The sequence below is a fragment of the Dinoponera quadriceps genome, unplaced genomic scaffold, assembly GCF_001313825.1.
Source record: "Dinoponera quadriceps isolate SergipeBrazil2010 unplaced genomic scaffold, ASM131382v1 scaffold1658, whole genome shotgun sequence".
Classification (NCBI taxonomy): Eukaryota; Metazoa; Arthropoda; class Insecta; order Hymenoptera; family Formicidae; genus Dinoponera; species Dinoponera quadriceps.
Window position 1 is genome coordinate 1,610,243 of NW_014555920.1, and position 20,616 is coordinate 1,630,858.

Here is a 20,616-nt window from a genome sequence, read left to right on the forward strand (position 1 = left end):
CGTGAAACGAATTTATGTACCTAGATCCGGGTACAGCCACGGTGGCTTATGGATATCGCAGTGGCATCCTCTCGCCCTCGCGCCGGGATGCTTCACTATGTTATCCCACTGCAGTATCCACCTGCTGCTCGCGTCCCACAATTTCTTATCGATACTGGGATACTTCTTTAATCCCCGGCGCAAACAGCGATGTCCGCTCGGTACTAACACGTCGGCGTCGTTCATTGCGAGCGATATACACGACACGAGAGTGCTTCTCTAGTGGCAAGGATAAATTCCTTCGCGGGTCGGGAGAGCCTTATTACGACGACGCTGACATTTCGCCAGCGTCGTCATCTTAATGAACACGGAGCGGGCTTTTTCCACCTCTGTGTCCTCTCTCGATCGCACTGTCGTCGTCGGACTTCTTACTTTCGTCTCTCCTTCGGCGTTTATCGCAACCTCCGAATACGATACCGTCCGCACTTCTACTCAAACTGCAGATTTCAAGAATCGATACCGAGACGAAAACGAGGGAGATAATCGATTGTAAATCAAAGTTCGCGCGGGGCTACGACAGTGTCAAGGCGAGAACGCGATATATGAGCCATTTATCGCGAGCAATTAGCGCGGTTATCTAAAACTGTTGTTTGCGATAGCAACGGCCACGAGAAGCAGAATGAGCAGGCTCGAGCTTCGCGCCCGGCTTTGTGCTTCTTTCTTGCGATCCATCGCGAGATCCCCGTTAATGAGTGTCGACAGGAGTGCTCACGAAAGTGTAAAATCTCAGAATCTCGCAGGGAAACTCGGGGGATGGGAGGGGGGGGGCAACAGTCGCGTAAGCCGCGTCGTACGCAGTGAAAGTAATTCTTGCTCTCTCGTCTTCTTTTCCCGCGAGCGCGTGTTACATCGTCAAATTAATTTCCCCATACTAATTGGATGTTCCCGTGAAATTGTGCCTTATTAATTTACCGAGCGATTCATTAGATCGACTGCCCGCCGTCTGCTCGCCCGCCTTACATAGCGCGCGCATCAGACGCGCGGATCTAACGAGGATCAACCCGAACGATTCTCTTCCTATCGACCATCGTTTCGTGGAATTGCGCTTATAAGACCAATATAAGATCGTACAATGCTGAAACTTTCTAATTAGTTTAATAAGGGCTTTCGCACACGAATTGCCGCAACCATATACGTAAGATGTAAATTTGGACTGAAGAACCAATCAGGATATTGTTTTATCTTTATGTACTTTAGAAGAGGATGGAAAAGTTGTGTGTGTGTGTATGTGTGATGATGTAATTAGGATTCCAAGTCAAATTCTTCCTAGTTACTTCTGCGTACGATCAGATTTACCGTTGAGGGGTTCTATCTGTTTCAGGAGTATATAAATCTAAAGCGATATCCTGATTGATCCTTCAGCCTAAATTTATGTGTTTATGTTTACGGTTACGCCAATTCGCGTGCGAAAACCCTGGTCACCGACTTAGGTCTAGATTTTGAATTAATGTCAAACTTTTGGTGCTACTTTTAAATGCGATGTAGATCAATTTGCAATTTTCCCGTAACTTTTTCATCATTTTAAAGCTGGAGTTTCTCATTTTCTGGTTAATCTATTGTTTAGGCTTGACGATAACGTAAAAATTGCTTTTCCACTCATAATTAATCATTAGGTTTTAAAAAAATTACCATTACAAAATCATAAATTTAATGATTAACCATGAGTAGAAAAATACGACTTTTGCCTCATCATCAATTTAAGTTTGAACCACGGGTTAACCAGAAAATGAGAAGCCGGGCCTTGGTAATCAATCAATATCATCCGGAAATTGAGAAAAGCTTATCGATTATATAATAAGAAACAAAGCGGTGTGATGACAGGACCCTCTGCGAGACGGCAACGATCAATAAACAGTTAAAGCCGGTGAGAATCCCGAGATCGCCGAACACCGACGCGGTGCACGAATTCGCATTTTTCGGTCCGCGGGTTCCCGCCTAACGTTACGAATCTCATCGTTCCGCCGTCGAGATAAGACGAAATCGGCCCGCGATGCTCGCTTCAATTTCGAAACGAGCCGCTTAACAAAGCGCCGAGACGAGTGTCTGGAATGATAATGGCGTAAACCGGGCGGTTGTAGCAAACCGGCGGGAGTAACGCAGCAATTAAGGCCTCATTCTTCGTCGGATTTCAAAATTGCCCGATGTAACACACAGCTTCTAATGTTTACTCGCCTCTCTCGCAAGCATCTTATTATCCGCCCGTCTCCCGTGCATTCCCCGTACGCATTAGGTACGCATGCACGCGTTAAGAGACCTCGATAGTATCCGCGGCCGCGTCGGTGCGTTTATAGCGGTACACACTAAGGATTCCTTTCCTCCGTCTCGCTCACCTCCTCCGAGGCAACAACAGGGGACTTTCGACACATTCGGTTTGTCGTGCGTTCACTCGAAATGGAGAGAGAAAGAGAGAATCGCGTTCGCAACCGCTAATGAGCTTTCGTCCGTCGATTAGCATACTTATAAAACGAATAATGTAATCATTACGCTCGGGAAAATTGGATCTCGATAAGCGAGTTACGTTATAATCCGCGTTGCGAGAGACACATCCGCTTCCCTAGAAATTAATTCCGCGACGCAGAAAGATATATCTCTCTCACTTTCCGCGTCTTTCTCTTTTGCATTATTAAATTTCATCGCGGTCGATCCATTCGTCGTGCGGCAATTATACGCGAGCCATCTCGGCGAGTTTCACCGCGACGGGCGGTTCAACGTTCCCCGACGAAAGTGACGTACGTGTGACTTCTTCTTCTATTCGTAACCGGCCGATAATCCAATAATAATACAAGCCGTTATTATGCACATCGCCGATAATAATATCCCCGGAGAATGCGATAGAGGAGCGATACCCCGGCGTCAAGAACTATCGGCCGGCTGATCGCGACCCATTTATTAATATCTTCGATACCGGTTCAGTGTTCTCCGGTAACAATGAGCGTGCATTCACACGCGCCGCGTTACACGTAACAAGACCGGTTAATGAGAAACCCCATTTTCTCACGTTACAGATAGCATCGTCGTCTCGCGCGCCTTCTCCTCGTCTTTCCACCGACATTCATTCAGACCTCCGTCGGCGTTCGTGTTTTCCAACACGAGTCGAGGACGAGCGACGTCCTGTCGTTTTGACACGCGTTCCCAATCGTCGTCTCATCGGCCTGAACGAGCTCTTCTTCGCGTTTCGCAGAATCGAAGCCGCAGGACGCAATTACCAGAGAGTATTATATATACGCGTCACCTTAAGGATATATCGCCCTTGAGTCAAAATAAAGGAGAAATTACGAAGATATCGCAAATTGATCTACGCATGTAAACGTCTACCTCAATTTCAGTTTCAAATTAACATTTGTTAGATAGTAAAAGAAATATATGAGAATGTAATATTGCTTGATAAATACTATATTTCAGAGTAATCCCCTTGGCTCCAATCTTGCTTCAAGCAGTAAGCAAATCGACCTACCACGATCGATTATTCTTCTAATAAACGACCGTGGATGGTCAATGTGATTACTGCTTACGTCTTGAAGCAAGATTGCGGACGAGGGGTGACGTGCGCCAATGAAAATAAGGCAGCAATGGGCAATACGTTCTTAAGAAGAGAACACGAGACACTTCGCATCTTTTAAAATGACAAGCGCGTCCGACTAACCACCACGTGTCCGGTCCGTCTCGAGAGAACGCGCACCTATTATTACGGTCGTCATATCCTCGAATCGGCCCAAAAAAACAAAAAAAGAAGAAAACACTTGGCGTACGCAACACGTGCTTCGGACCGCCGACGGGGACGACGGGGCCACCACTACCGTGTGGTTTTGAACAGAAGAAACAATTTATCGTGTTTCCCGGAATCACGTTACGTCACGATCGGTCTCCACTACTACTACGTAGACCATTACCGCGCACACGTGCGCGTCGAGCATTTATCGTCGACGTGGATTAGCATCGCAGTGTGTAGATCGCACGGCGAGAATGCCGCGCACAAAAAGCGACATCGATATTACGTATTGAATCGCGCAAGAAGCCGACAAGCGCGCGCCACCGAACGCGCGTCCCGAGTCGCGACTTATTAACGCGCTGTCGGTTGTTCTGCTAATTACCGGCCGACCGGTCGTCGTTCGGGAATCGAGATGCGTTTTCCTCAACCCGAACACAACCGACCGGCTCTCTCGAGCGTGCCTTCGTTTCACGCCTCGTTACGAGGTAATACGCAAACGAGGGACAACACGGCGACGAGGTGGGTCTTCGCGACGTCTCTTCGGTATAACTTCGGCGCCCTAAAGCGAAGAATAAGTAACGGATAGAAAAACCTGTAATAACGGGCGGAATATATGTCTTCCGCGTATGAAAGGTAAACTGGCGGCGATGTGAGACGGTGGTAAGTGAGGGGTCCTTCGCTGTAATAACGTTATAATATCAAAGAACGCGCTGCTTGAGATCGCTCACGTGAGCGTGCAAAAAACAAAAGAGTAGCCGCGAGATCACACTTTGATCTCTCTCTCTCTCTATCTATCTCTCGTGACGGGAGCCAAGTGGCGACATAATAAATGAAAAACGCCGATGGGCATATTTAGCCGCTATTTTTAAAACGCGTGGTATAGTGTGTGTGTGCGCCCTTCGCGTACGCAAGAGGAATCTCAAGCGAAACGATGATTTTTAAAGAGGCGAGAATGAGAAACGTTCTCCTCTCGTCGGATTACATAATTAAGTCTGTACGCGCGCGCGCGCGTACTCTGCACCCACGTAATAGAGGAATGCGAGTTCCGCACATTCGCACCCCCAACCAATGAATGCTCGAGCGGCGGTGGCGGTGAATCATCTAGTTCATCGCGCGGACGAGAAAGTGCATTAGTAATTCTGATCCCGCGCGCGCTTCGGTCTTTTTAACACGTTCGTCGATGAGGAACACACCTTCGTCGTCGAGTTCCCTCGAACAACGCGCGAATCGCGAACTCTCTCGCTCGGGGAAACTCGAAACGTGACGTAAATCAAGGCGATACGCGACGAATGCAAAAACGTCTATTAAAATGGACAAAGAAAAAAAAAAAAGACGATAAAACCCGTCGAAAATGGCAAAACAATGTCTCGACCTCGAGAAATGTGGAGATTCTGTAGATGACGGAAATTGGAATGGAATATTCTCGAGACATTTTTAACGAAAGATTTTTTTTGTTAAGTTTGAATTAAGAACTTTCCCCAAGAAAAATGTATCACGGGCCGGTAAGAACTTAAGTACGAACGTTCTAGTGCCATTTTGAATATTAATATAGTTGGTATTAATATTTGTAAGAAGATTCCTGTTTAGTCTCGTGTAATAGATGTACGTTTCTTTCAATCAGCACACATTAAACAACATTTTGTACTTGTGTTAAGATTTTTGTGTTACATTTTTAATGTATCCGTGTGTTAGATCAACATATTGTGTTTATGATATCTCAATATTTTGTGTCGTGTCGATATTGGACATAATAATAATAGCTTCATTGTGGACAACGTATAGTTAGAAAGGTACGAGATAAAGTTAGCCAAGAGTGACCAAAAAGCGGGGCATCCAGCAGTCGTTTATAATGCCTTACCCGTGAAGAACAGGTTAAACAAGATCAAGCCATGAAATAACACATTTTACACTTTAGTGTCGATTAACGTGTTAATCTTGCATAAACTTTTGACACGTTTGCGTTACTTTTCAATATATTTATCTTGTGTTAAATTAACACCAAAGTTTGGGACACGTGAAATATGTTGAATTCAACGAAATTTCATATCATGCAAAATGGCATATTAGACCATTCGTGCTTAGGCTCTTATTAAACCGTAATAAAAGTTCTTTGATAAGATCAAAACAGAGCCATTATTAAAGATTAAAGATTTGCCGCTTCTATCGTTAAAAATGGGAATCCCCGTTGGAGGAAGCGAGACGGTCTATTTCCAGATTTTATCCCCGCACTTTTATCCGCCGAGAGAGCGATTTACGTTCGCGATCTCCGGCGATCTTCGACGTCGCCTCCTAATCGACGTCGTAAAACACGAGATATCGCGGCGTCCGGCAAACGAAATCGGATACGAGGCAACTGCGTCGTGAGATTCTTTTCGGGATAACGCGGCCTCTCGCCTGCATCCTCACGCTCTTCCGACAACGCTATTTCTCACCGTCGTGGCCGCAGGCACGGAACAATCGGACTCGCACAGGCGACTCTGTGCGCCCGACGACGAACAACGCGCTAGTCGTTTGTTTCGCGTCACCTCACCGTGCACACTGCAAAAACTTCTCGAACAAACCAAAGAACAAAACAGCCAACCAACAAACACACATCGACGATCGTCGCGCACTGTCGCGGTACGTATCGATAGCGCCGACACAAACGCGATAATGCACTTCGCATGCGCTTATCGTCAGTTTTATAAGTTCACGCAACGTCGCGAGGTAAACACTGCGACCTCGCTTCGCGAAATAATCGAAGAAAAGTCGGGCTCGCGCAACGAGCGGTCGGGCAAGCAGCGGCGGTACGATGAAAAACCGGCGGGTCCCAAAGGGAGAGGGTTCTTCCGACTTTCCGACGCCGGAAGAACGGCGCGTTTCCGCGGCGAGAACCTCGGGGATCGCTGTCGGGTGTTCCCGGCCGACGGGGAGAATCAGGAGAGCCGCGTGGACGCACCAGGGAGGAAAAAACGAAGAACAAAAGAACACGATCGTGCCACCGCCGCTTACTACGCGAGCGCGTCTCTCTCTCACGTCGCTAAACGCCGACTCGTTTACTCCCGGCCGACTACTCCCAGGAGTAAGCGCTTATGCGCGAGTAAAGCAGCCGAGGAGGGGGTCCCACGCGAACCCTCCCCTATCGACGGTGTCCCGCCGCTTGGAAGGGGCCAAAAGCCGCAGGGACAACACGGGGGGACGCCGCTACCGCTGCACGCTCGCCGATTCCGGAAAATCAATGCCGACGATGCTCTATCGCGAACTGTGTCATCGGGCACAATGCTACGCCTCGCGAAAACACAACCTCGCCGACGAGGTCGAGGCCTCTGTGACTTCGCTTATCCGGCAGCTTAAGGGTGTGTATCGCCCATAACTCGAAATAATGAAAAAATCGCGAAGAAATGATAATTGACGTACGTTGCATTTAAAGTTGACACCAAAAGTTATAATAATTTGTTCCTTCATTGTGTATTAATTGTATATCAATGAGTGAGAAAATTTATGAGTGGCCTCCTTGATGCGTCACTGAAAATACGATACTGAATATTAATATCGTAAAGTAAAGCGAATATATTACTCGATATTTTACCCGACCTGCGAATATTTCCTTCACGTTGCCTTCCATTGTCTCTTTCTTTCTTTGATATCCGCCGATGTCTATGTTTACAGTATAATTTTCTGACATTTTCCTGTCAGCCGTGTTCATTATTTCTTCTTTTTTTTCTCTCTACTGAAGATCTTCATCGCGCGAATCCACGTGTATCGAAAACGGGCGTTACGTCAACGAGACTCCGCTCGTCATCATTTCGTCGCATTAAAGTCAGAATTAAGGCTCCCGATTGTCGGCACATTTTTCCCCTCCGGCAAGAAACCTCGATTACATACCGAATATCGCGTGTGACGCGAAAGGGCCACCGAGCTCAATCGGCGACGATACTCCGGAGAGCCGGATTTTGTCCCGTCAATAATTACGGGCTAATTGGCGAGCGGGGTAATTAACGCCGATCTCGTCAACGGAGAGCAGCCGAAAGTCAATTCGTGTCGCAATCGTGGAGAAAGAGAGAGAGAGAGAGATGCGTAGCCGACGTGCGTTAAGCTTTCTGCCTTCGACCGCTCTTTGCATTGAAGCGCGAAGGTGCGAACTGCATCTCCGGCGCGGTGCTTTCCATCGAGGGGGATTAACGTTCAAGAGATCGGCCGAGTTTCACCGTCGAGAGTATAAAGGACGCCGGGCAATCGAGATCGAGCTCTGACTAATCGATTTATTCAGCCGGCCCGAAGACCCGAAAACGTCATCTGCCAGATTCCCGTGTGGCCAGGGCCGGTTGGCTCGATGACGAATTTAACGCAATTACCGGTTTGAATCCCCCGTGAGATTAATAGTTTTCTCTCTCTCTCTCTCTCTCTGACTTTTTTTTAATATACTGCAAGCTATGCTCGAGTGTTCGTTCGAGTTACGTCGCCTAAAAATGAAAATAAAAATAACGGTGATAAGAAAATGACTGAGCAACAAGCATATGTAACATACGGGGCGAGAGATGCATAACGGATGAAAAATTAATGTCTCATTTGTTAAATCTGGAGTGGTCGCGTATCTAAATACAACACGACTGGTCGCGTGAATAACAAGTGCAGATTTGGGGGGCAGCAGCTTAGCTGTCAAAAATAGTGAGAAAAATGAGTCGCTCCCATGCCTGCAAGCGTCCTTCATTTTAAATTGACATTTTCAATAGAAAATCGCTTTAGATTGATAATATTTATTTATACGGAAATAACAATCATAAACGATCTTATTTAAAATGAACGAGAGCAGTCCATAATTGACAAATATGCGAAGGTACAAAATGCTCGTTAGCATTTTTGGTCGGCAGATCACGGATCGCATCTATCATCTGTGCAAATACTGTCGAGTTAATACGCCGAGAATATCACGATCGACGACCGGCATCACAATATTTCACGGTGTCTTAAATTCAGTTACGCATAAAGTACGATTTTTACGAACGATTTCAGCTCGTCTATATATATGTATATAAAATACATATAATAAATGCGTTTCAAGCCCGACCTGGCCGTGAATCGTCGGCCGGCCCTGCGTGTAAAGAAACACCGGGCGCGCGCGCGATCGGACGATTTCGAAAGGATCGACAAATTGTCGGCCGCGATGGAAACAGATGGGTGATTGATGCGGTCCGATTCAATTTGCGCCAGTTTAAGCTCCGCCGGCGGCCCGACGATCGCAGCAGAAGCGGGCAAGATTAATGCGGATCGCGAAGTAAGGATCGGTTATGTCGCCCGTTGTAATGAACGAGAAAGGACGCGCGCGCTGTCGAAACACCGCCCTCGTAAATCTGTCGTTAACTCGACGCGCGTGTTTTCGCGTTCAGAGGCACGCGAACGGGCTGCAGGGCGATGTTTCGTAAGGTCCGCGCCGGAGGATCCTTGGGCGATTTTTTACGATCGACTTTTTCCTCGGCAAGATTCCCAACGACATCGCGAAGACATCGGGAATAATTGACACACGTTTGCACTTTCCTCTTGTCGCGGGAAAACTTTTCCCCGCGATCGAGACACGCCTTTTGACAGCTCGCTTAGACCGTATCGACGAACATCCTTCTTGCACTAGTCCGTAAAAAGCTACCTTTGTACTTTTGATAATGTTGCAATCATAGGTGGTTGACAAATGTTTTCGATCTCACCGTGATAATACACAATAAAAAAATATTTTGTGAAAATCGGCCTTTGTTTCTGAATTTTTATGTTAAATTTTTAACATACCCGTGTATTAATTTAACATATCGTGATTATGTTATCTCAACATTTTATGCAGTGTCGATATTCAAAATATGTGCAAGTATTAAAATATTACATTTTATACTTCAGTGTCGATTAACATACTGACTTGACGTTAATTTCTGACGTAATATTTGTGTTGGTTTTCAACATATTCACCTTGTGCTAAATTAATAATATCGACATAAGTTAACATGAGAATTTGAGTGGGCCGTTTGGGACGTATAAAATGTGCCAAATTTAGCGCAAAATTTTCTACTGTACATTTTCGACCGACAGAATGAAGTGAAGGATACGTGGAGGAATCGTCGATGTAAAAAGCAGCGAAGACTTCAGAGCTCGACTCGAATCACAAAAATCACGAGATCGAATTTGCCTGCCGAATTAATTTCCTGCGAATCTCGAATTCCGAAGTGCGATCGATCCGCGAAATTACTCGATCGACGAGTTCGTGCCGAATCGATCGACGCGTTTCCGCTGGAAGCGAAGTAATAAATTACAGTCGGCGGAATATCGCTCAACCCTTAATTAACGCGCGACGCGATGCATTAAGGCATAATTAAGTGTACGAGATACAGGCCTCGCGGCCGGATTAAGTGGATCGACATGCGATCACAACATTCAGCTATAATTAAAGACGGAATAGCGTCCTTGCGCGAGATATTTCCCGATATAACACGGCGTCTCTCCCGCCGCATCTCTCGTTAAGTCGCTCCGTCGAATTAAAATGGACCCGGCGCGACTTCCAATTGCACCTGACTTTAATTGAACTGCTTGAAAAGAAAGAGAGAAAGGGGGGAGCATCTCGTGAATTGAGAAAATAATGAATTATAAAGCCACATCGCGGTACTGAGGAAGATTCGCCCCGGACCCGGTTTAGGGTCAAGCGACGCTGAATCGCCACTTGACGCGCCGCAAAATAGCGGAAGTGCGTACGACCGGCCTCGATTCGCCGTGGCTGTGCGGGGATTTTCGCCGTGCGACGCACTACGAGGCACAACGGGGTGTTTTTTCGCAGATTTCGCGCGAATTTTCCGCGAGGGCCGACCGGTGAACTGGGCGAAACCGCCCGGTTCGTCGAAATCGCGCGTTTCCTCCCCGGACGCGCACACAGTATCGGCATATCCCGGTTCCTTCCCCGCGTTGTTCCTCTCTCTCGCAATTACGTGCTATATTCGTATGCGCGCAGTGGAGAAGCGGTATCGGTAATTACACTCGACGGTGTAATTAGCGTATACGGAGCGCGGCGGCGCGGGCCGCCGTGTGTCTTCCTTTCTTTCGTCTCCTCCTTAGAAATTCAGCGCGGACGTGTGTTACGGAACGAGTTACGGAAGGACGACGGGAGGGTAGGAAGAATTAGAAAACGATTTCCAACGAGCGGCTTTCGTGTTTCCCGAACGCGTGCGCCAGGTATCGTCGGTGTCCTTGGTGAAAGCGACGTGGCAATTTAATTCGCAGCTAATTACCGTTAACGCGCACCCGTGAGTTCGCGATTTGTGAGACACGGGTAAGAGAAAAAGAGAAACACGGAGGAGATCGATGCGACGTGAATATTAAGTTGAGAAGCGGAAGTGAAAGATGAAGAGGAACAAAACCGTGCGCCACCGGAGATCGACGGTGAATTCTCTCGGTGGCGTCATGTGCGCGCTTGAGACGATCGACGTCGGAAAATGCCGGATATTAACTCGAGAACGTGCAGATTTTTTCGAGCCTTCCCACTTTCCCGACACTTCGACAATTTAATATCGCAAATAATTCCCGGCGTAAGAGAGAATCAGGCAAAAAGGACGAGCGATCGAAGTTCCGGGCTATAGTGAGCTTCAATGTGACGAGTTTAGCAATTGCAAGTATGGGGGCAATTTAGCTGTTAAAAATTATGAAGAAAGCAAGTTTCATCCTCGAAAAAGTAAGAAAACGATGAGTCAGCTTTGGAAAAATGAGTAAAAATGAGTCTGTTCCAAATGATTCGTACGTTAAAATGTAAATTATTTATCTATTACACCGTTTCTCTAAAAAATTAAACACTCAGACTTTATAGCGAAAGTCAATGAAAAGCAAAATTTGAATTTTGAGAACAGAAATGAAATTCCTTCTGTCTACTCATAAATACGTTTATTAAAATAAGATAAATCAAAATAAAATAAAATGTATCAAAATAAAATATATCAAATAAGAAGTGAGAAAAATGAGCCTTTTTAAAGTGAAATATTTCTAAATAAGTGAGGAGAGGTGAAAAAAGTGAATCGCTGCCATGCCTATAATTTGTCTTTTGAAACATCATGCTTGAAGGGCCGTCAATTTCGCGAGGAACGATCGGACGCGACTCGTCTCCTCGATCATCACGTGTCGATCATTACCGGCGCTTGAATTCCGCTTTTTGCGCTCCGCATCGCAGGAAGAACGAGGAGTGTAATTGGCCGCTAAACTAGGTAGCAGCGACCTTCGTCGAGCGAGGAAATAATGACGCCTCGAAAATATGAAGGAAACGCGGCGGTACACGCTCGTACACGCTCGTGCATCGAAGACCGCGGCACTTGAAAAATCGCCGCGAGCTAACAAATCAAGACGGATTCGGTCGACGAAGAAGCCGTTCAGCCGATCAACGAGCGCGCTGCGATTTTGAGCGGCGGCGGAGCGGCTGCTCGCGTCCGATCCGCAATTTACTCCGCTCCGCAAAAAGAAACAAATTTATGGCACGCTACTTCGCATAGAGCGTTCCGCTTTCCGCTTCCCCTCAGTCCCCCCCTCCCCGCGCTCCCCGGAACAGAGTTGTATAAAGACAAACCGCAAAAACGCGCGTTTCTTCGCGTGCAAGTAAGCCGCTAAATTAAGCGTGTCTTCGACCGCCGGTGGAATCGTCGAACTAAATCGCGTCTCGTTTCAGAGTCAAACGGCACGACGGGTGCTCGCATTAAGATAAAAGAATATGCAATTTACCGAAGATGTCTCTCTCGTTACCATCTCGACGAAAGCTACTCCGGCGAAACGGGATACGGCAATGCCGGAAGCGAGGATAAAATAAAAAGAGAAGAAAAAAAGAAGACGAAAGGAAAACCGTGTCATGCCGACAGTGGATTTTCTGGGTGGCGTCATGTGCGCGTGAGATCATCGGCATCGGAAAATGCGAGATAAAGAGAGAGAGAGATGTTGCCGTTAGAAAGACGTTGCAGAGAAGAATCGCCCACACAGACGCGCACGCTCGGCCTGGCGCACCGAGAAGGCGATAATGCCTCATCGTTACATAATAACGCATACACGAGTCGCGCATAAACACGCTTATCGAGCGCGACGCGCGCCGCGTCGCGCGGGTTAAGCAAATGATTATCATACCATTCGTGTAATTTGTCCCTTTTCGTCCACGCAGCAGGGGAAGAGAGAAGCAACGCATGTGGAGGAACTGCGCCGCGATTTATCTTTCCGCGTTCGCCCGAGGCTATCGGACGTCGTGAATTCGCGTTATCGACAGCGTTGTCATGCTAAGAAAAAGAAATGGAAATTTCGCCAAAGCGAATGTTTTTCCCGTGACGTTTCTTCGATACTTATCGGTTAGAAAGATATTCGCGTGACGACGGAATTTGTATTTTTGCGAAATACACTCGAGTTTTCTTGTTAATTGGTTCCATTCGCTGGGAATAAGACTTTTCGCCGCATCTGAATGAACGTCCTATTTCGGCGAAATAAACCTTGTATTTCGCGGATAAATTTTTAAGTTTTCTCCTTTCAGCGCACGGTTGTTGATCGCGGTTGGCTAAATTCTCTATTGAAAGATTAAAGGATAAGAAATATAGAGAAAATAAGAGATGAAAGAATGAAATAAAATATAAAAAAGAATAAAATAAAAATAGGATATAAAATAAAATAGAATAAAAATAGAAAAATAAAAGACGAGAAATGTAGAAAAGGAGGAAACGAAAGGCAGAAAAGAAAAAAAGGAGAGGGGGGGGGGGGGGNGTGCTCCGACGTATCTTGATCTGTACGTTCCGGCTCGCGGGAGAATATAAGATTATCTTTTAGTTTACTCGACGTATCAGTCAAACAAGATAATCGCGATTTTTTCCCCAATGATACCAAGTGACAGTATCGTTTCTTTTGAGCATCTTTGAATTTCTCGAGACAGACTCGTTGTCGCGCGCAGTTTTATTTCGCTCGTGTTATCTTTTCACGTTGCACCCACCGTGGATTTTCCCCCTCCGCTTTTCTTCTTCTGTTTAATTCAAACGTCTCCTTTTATCAACCGACAATGCAAAGGTTAACAGGGCAACGGTCAAAGAACGCGCGACCGACGACGACGAAAGGGCACCCAGCCGGGCGCTATTCTGTGTTTTTCATATCTGATCGTGCGCGCCGGTGCAACGTGGAACTGTGCAATGCGCCGCAGATAAATCTGCGTGTTACCACCCTACCTTTCACTTGCGCACGTGTGCATGCATCTCGCTGCCCTCCGGGTAAGGTCGCATAATAAGGCGTGAGTTTAGAGCGCGGGTGGCGACGCGAATTCACGAGCGACGGGGAGGGTTGCTGTTTCCCCCGCCGCGAGTGCACGCGTGTGTGGATAACGCGCTCACGAGTTCGAATCGGGACGTCGCAATTAACGTCTACAAATGAAATTTCTTTTCGAGACAGAGTCGTGCAGCTCCGATCCACAATTTATATGCTAAAAGAACATGCTGTAAAATAAATAATTTCATATTACGTTGTGTTCTTTTGATTTCCGAAGAGAGGCAATAATTAGATTCATAGTTGAGATAAGTGTAACTTTAGGGTGGAAAATCTTCTTGTCAGTATATCAGGAAAAGTTTGGGGAGTTTTTGAAAATTGTTGAAAAAACAAACCTATAGTTGTGTAATATATAATAATATACAGAGGATCGTTTTCACCAAAATTCAGAATCTTGGCTAAAAATTCACTTTCAGACCGCCACGGCGATTTACGCCGCACATTCGGATTTCTCCCGTGAATACGTCTCGCGATGTGAATCCGTGTGTGTGTGTGTGTGTGTGTGTGTGTATATGTGTGCACGGAAAAAATTACCCAGGAGACTGCCGTTCGCGAGATTTACGAGCACGCGAGTCGCACTTCACGTGACGGAAGAGACACTCACGGGGACGCGTGCTGCTGTTCGCGAGTCTCTGCGTTTTTTCTCAGTCTCAAGCTCGTCCGCGCATCGGTGAAATCGCGCGGTGTAAGCGTGCCTTAACGTGAACTTCTAACAACAATTCCGCCCGCGGGTCACGGGGAAAGAGAGAGCGAAAACGAGACTTATGCAAATTTTTGCTCGCTCGCCGGCCGCTCGCTCAACCTTTCCGTGTCGCGTAACTTCGCGCGAGGATACCGCGCGGCGATGACGATTTCAGTCGCCGTGTTCACCGCAGAGAGAAACCTCACCGCGACACGCGGAGAGAAAGAAAAAGTCAAGAGAAGAGAAGAAGATCCGCCACGCGCGATTTTCTCATTTGACGATCGCGCGGGACGCGAATCTGCCCGTCGGCGACGGACGCGTGTCGCGCGCGATTGCGTCACGAGAGCGTGAGGTACGCAGAAATCGCGGAGGAAAAAAAAGGAAAGAGCGGGAAATTTAATTCATGCAAAGTGTTAAGCGTGCCGGATACGTCGCTCGCGTTCACGCATGAGCGAATAAGAAAGGTATTGATGTGTAACACGAGTGATCGTGAGGATTAATTCATCAGCGAGCGATCAGAATTATCGCTTTTATCGCGATATTACATCGGGAATTCCTGGGCGCGGAATATTTTCGATCGAGTTACGTTTCCAATTAACGCAGCCCGAAGGGGGTGGTTACTACAGAATTTGACGTTAACGGTTGATCGGGTTTCGTGATTTGAAAAACACGGAGAGAAAGAGAGGGATAGAGAGAGAGAGAGAGAACGCACACCGCGTGGTCGCATAGGACTGAAATATTAACGGACATACGTAATCGCGGAGCGTAAAACGCGCACGAGTCGCTCTAATAACGCCTGAGATTGATTCCTCGTGCGTTCTCGCGATGACCGGAAGTTTGAGCCGCCCATGAAGGGGATGGAGGGCGCGCTCGCGCTTCGCGGAAGATCGCCATTAGCGCTTCACGGCTATTTTGAGTTCTATTAATATCTCTGAAATCAAGCGAAGCGCCACGACTTCTCCTTGCCGAGCCCATGTATGACCTAATCGTGATCGATGCGTATGCACAGAGTGATGCGGAGAAAACTGATTCAAAGTAGCGTGCGTGCGCGTCTCGGACTCTGGATCCTCGTGACAGACGATTTCTCCGGCGAACGAAATCAACATTTCGAAGCTATCCGGGAAAATACGTTTCAAGAGTCCCAAAAGGTCCACGCAAAGTTTTATGCTAATTTAACGCAAGGTGAATATGTTGAAAAATGACACAAATATTATATAAAAAATCGACACAAAATTGAAATCCGTAATATGTTAATTGATATACTGAGAAGTATAATGTGTGCTATTTTAACAGTTGCAAGTGTTACTTCAACATTTATACATGTTGAATATCGAATCGACACAAAATATTAAGATATAAACACAATATGTTAAATTAATATGTGAGTATATTAAAAATTTAACACTAAAATTTTAACCCTTAGCTAACACACGTCAAAATAATAATGTACGTGCTATAGGAGGTATTTTGGACCCCAGCGAGAAAAAATGTGTATAATTGTTTTATTTATCAATATTGGGTCAAGCCTCGACTAATACTAGGTAACGCCACAGAACCAAATTTGGCGCGCAGCTATGAAAAATTTGCGTTCAAAAACACTCTGGGGTACTTTTAACCCCGTGTGTCAGCTAAGGGTTAATAACGACCGATTTTCACACAAGTATAAACTTCTTTTATTTTGTATCATTATTATTATCTGTGGTTTTTGTCATACTCGGAGAAAAAAGGGGTTTATTTAATATAAACGAAATAATTTAATATCAAATATCATTTTTTGTTTTAAGGAAAATGTTACTTCTTTAAAATAAGTCATGTTGCTTGATGGAAAAAGTAATATTATTTAAAGAAAATAGTATTAATTTTTTAAGTTAATAAAAAATTATTGCATTATATATTAAATATAAATGTTTCGCTAAAACAAAGAAGTCCTTTAATATTCTTCGAACATAGTGTTACTTCTTCCGAATAATTTACTGTCTATGACAACCATTGTAATATTTGGCTAAGAATACAAAAGAAACATGTTATTTGACATAAAAATATTCATTGTTCGAGTAACGAAACAATTCTGCTTGTTGAATCAAACATTCGTTTGCTCCATTCGAAAATACAAATTCGTCTCAATTAATGAAATTTTATCAAACCCGAAAAATCACCTCTCCATAGGAGGCGCCCAGCCCGCCTCGGTCGTAAAACGTTCGAGCGAGAGCGAGTATCGAGGAGAGATTAAGCAATCGCAGGGCTGATCACCGTGTCAGCCGGCGGAATTTAATCGTCTCGATCGTTGAGAAAAATTTATAGCGAATCCTAGATATATTTGCCGCGCGATGAGAATTGTCTGGCCTTTCGGGCAGGTACCGCCCGGCACGTTCGCGCGAGGTGGTAATTAACGCCGACTGTTAACGACTGCATTGTCACGCTCGGCAGTGAAGCGCCGAGGATGTGGTAGCGAGGAGGACGATATTTGTCCGGTGTCGCAATCACGCGCACCAGGAAGCTCCTCTCTCGCTCGCGGCGTCAACATTTTCTATGCGAATCGATTGCGCAAGAAATCCCGCGGAATGTCGCGCGGTGAATCCGATAGTGGCGGATTCCTTCGCTTTTCGCCGGACGGACTTTTGCCCGTTTCGCGCTCCGAAATCGCTCCCTTTACTTCCTCTTTCCCATCAGCCGAGAATGTGCCAAGTGTTCTCGGTTGCCGGTGCGACACGTAATATCATTCGCGACCGAAATTCGAATACTGCCGACGGCAGGCTGCAATCGGCGGCGCGGTCGCGCGATTACAAGGCCGCCGTCCGTTTGAAGCCGAGGCTCAGCCTCACTCCGGTGTGGATTACAGGCGGCGCTTGAAACAATACACCGCCGATATATATATTGCACTCGGTGCCGTGACGCCTATCGCCTGTGTATGCAACATTATATAATGTTCCCCCGGCGGCAGATAACGCGAATATTAGTGATCTCATTATACCGCCCGCTCAAGGAAACGAAACTTTATGCGACGGAACGGGCGAGAAAGAGCGATGTATTGCTCTTCCGCTCACTCGCTCGACGGGCTCACGGACGTGCGTTGTTTTCACCGTTATCGCAATCCGGCTCTCTTTTTGCGAGGAAGAATAGAGAAAAAGAAAGAGAGAGAGAGAGAGAGAGATTTTTAAATACCATCGAAAAGAGTAGCGTACGTCGTTAATACGAAGGCAGAAGCGGCGGTACCATACAGGCGAGAGAGCGCCGCGAGTATTCCCGTCATGTCGAGGAACACGCGGTCCTTGGTAAATATTCATGATGTATACATGTAACGCTAACTCGGCGAGGGAGGAGAAGGTGAAGCAGGCCGGGCAGGTGAGTCTTCCTGCATGCGAAGGCGTCCGCTACGTGATAGACTCCGTGGCTGCACGATGGCAGCACGATACAGACACACCGTGCGTCGAACAACGATGCACACACACATACACACACGCACGTACGCCGGAGGTGACGTGCGTGTGACATTGTTTTTTTTCCCCCTTTTTTTGTTCACTGGTTGCAAAGCGGCTTAGATGTGACGAAGTTGAGAGCGCGGCAAACTGTCGCGATTGAGAATCACCACCGACGAGCCCGCCGAAGAGGCAGTAGAGGAGTGTGGGAATAAATTTAATAGATTTTTCAAACATTCGGCAGCGGAGCACGGATTTTGTAATGTTATGAATATACAGGGTACCCCAGTATAAGAAGAACACTTGAATATCTCTCTTGTTGTCGATGATACGAGGAGTGTTAAAAATAAAAAAAGAAAGACCGTAAAAAGACATTTTCCTTCCACGGTACTCCTCCTTCGAAACTGTTAAAATTGTGCTCTAAATGCTTCTACTTTTACTCTATTTCTCGTATCATTCATTAAAACCAAAGGAGATATTCTCCTTTATGCTGGGACGCCCTGTGCAATTCAAATTTTCGCGCGAAAATCAGAAAGATCTATGGCGGGAATGTATAAATAATTAAAAATAAATTTACTCATGACGTAAGACAACGTGTCAATACATTCGAGAATATCCTAGGTTTAACCGCGGCAATATTGGGGCTCGAGGAATTGGAAGATCTTCCATACAATTGGAAAAAGGATCAAAATAAAAGCCGAGATGAAAACGACTTCTTCTCGGTGACCCGAGATTGCTGCGCTCCCAACTTCATTGTGTCGAAACCGTCTTGCAAGCAAGTGTTCATTCCTCTTCTTATTTCGGTCGTGCTTAATTTAAGCGACGACACGCGGCACGAGGGAATCCAATTAGTTTTCTACTCACCGTCGGACGACATCGCCAAGGGTAGGAGATCACCGGCAGCCTTCAGCTGATCGAACTTCTCTATCAGCAGGAGCATTCTGTAAATGGAGGAACGCGTGAGTGCGTTACGTAAACCGCGTCGCATGCCCGGATATCTCTCCTTTTTTATAATTTCATCCGCGCGCAATCGATTATATTTCACGACGAAGCGAGGCCTCTCGCCTCCTCGCGATTCAATCACGAATTAGAAAAGCCATGAAATTCTCTATGCCGGCTGGGGGGGAATCGCTTTCTCCCCATTTCACTTACTTGGCTTGCGGCACATTGTGCTTTCTTTGCAAATCGACGCGTAATCGCTCGCCGACGTGACGGTAAATGTCCGCCAACGTGTTCAAGGCGGTCTCCCGGACCTTCTCCGAAGGATCGGACAGCAACTTCACGATGCTCGGTATCACTCCTGACAAAGCCATCTCGTCCGCCCCGTGTCTGGAAGAAGATTCAAACGTTCCGTATACATACCGCATAATAAAAAACATTTCGCGCCTGTGTCAAAATCGGTTCTCGTTTACGTTTTCAACATATCCGTGTGTTGATACAATGCATTATGTTTAGGTTATTTCAACACTTTGCGCTATATTGATATGTAAAAAAGTGAAAATAACATATTTTTGCCTCGGTGTCGATTAACATATTAACATATTTAATTTTATGTTCATTTTTAACATATGATATATTTGTGTTACTTTTCAACATATTCACCTTGGGTTAAATTAACTCAAATTCTTGTGTGAACCGTTTGAAACACATGAAAGATGCGTTAAATATAACACGACATTTCTTATTGCGTATCACAGAGCCAGTTTCAAACGAATAAACTCTCAGATCGCTTACTCGTTCAGCGTCGTCGTCAGCAGGATCAGCGCCTCCTCTCGTAACTTCGCATTCTTATGATTGAAGGCCGGGCGTAGTCGGTCCAGAAGATTCTGGGGCGACATGCAACCCTTCTCCATAATCTTCAGCAGCACCAGCTGCGCCTTTTCTCTGGTAGCATCCTTGCTGTCACCTGCGAACACGCGAAAAACGCGAGTTCAAAATCTTGTTGCTTCTCCCGGACCGGCTGAAAATAGCGATGAAAGCGGCCGTTCGTGAGGGCGATATCGTCGAATCGCGCGTACGCGCGCGAAATTCATGCCCGGACGGTTGAAAGCGATCGGCGAACCGGTTCTGGACAAATATGGTGTACATCTGTCATAGACTTCAACCTCATTAAAGGCGTTTAAACTTCATTCCGGCTCGTTCTATTTAGGGCTCATTTAGCGATTAACGATGATTCAGTCGATACGAGGCGACGCGAGGCTCACCTTAGCTCGACACGTGAGTCTCAAGATGGTGCAACTTTCTAAATAATACTCGGGTGTCGAGATCACATTATTATGCAGCCGCAACACACAACGGGCTTTGTGTCATGCGCGGAAAAAATATTTCCAAGCGAGCGGGAGAAGTTTTCGTCGACAGCGCATCACGGTCACGATCGTTAACAATTATAGAGATCAGAGAGAGTTGGTTAAGAGTTGGAAGAATATATATTTTTGTGACATATACCTCGATTTTCTCATTCATTGGTTTATTTACTAGGAATACAATTTCATTCATTTAAG

At 46.1% G+C, this 20,616-nt stretch overlaps 1 protein-coding gene across 5 annotated transcripts in view; it reads right to left on the minus strand.

Moving 5' to 3' along the window:
* Positions 1-20,616, minus strand: part of LOC106745767 (CLIP-associating protein 1) — a 49,189-nt gene that overhangs the window by 16,824 nt on the left and 11,749 nt on the right. For 2 of the 5 annotated variants that reach the window (XM_014621667.1, XM_014621666.1), the window contains exons 3-5: positions 19,850-20,021; positions 19,268-19,444; positions 18,980-19,056 (exon numbers count right to left, since the gene is read on the minus strand). In XM_014621667.1, the coding sequence (XP_014477153.1) occupies positions 18,980-19,056; positions 19,268-19,444; positions 19,850-20,021 (426 nt within the window). Of the gene's footprint in view, positions 1-20; positions 477-6,180; positions 6,789-18,979; positions 19,057-19,267; positions 19,445-19,849; positions 20,022-20,616 lie in introns of those variants that run through there. The other 3 variants (XM_014621670.1, XM_014621669.1, XM_014621668.1) reach the window with 3 other exon arrangements.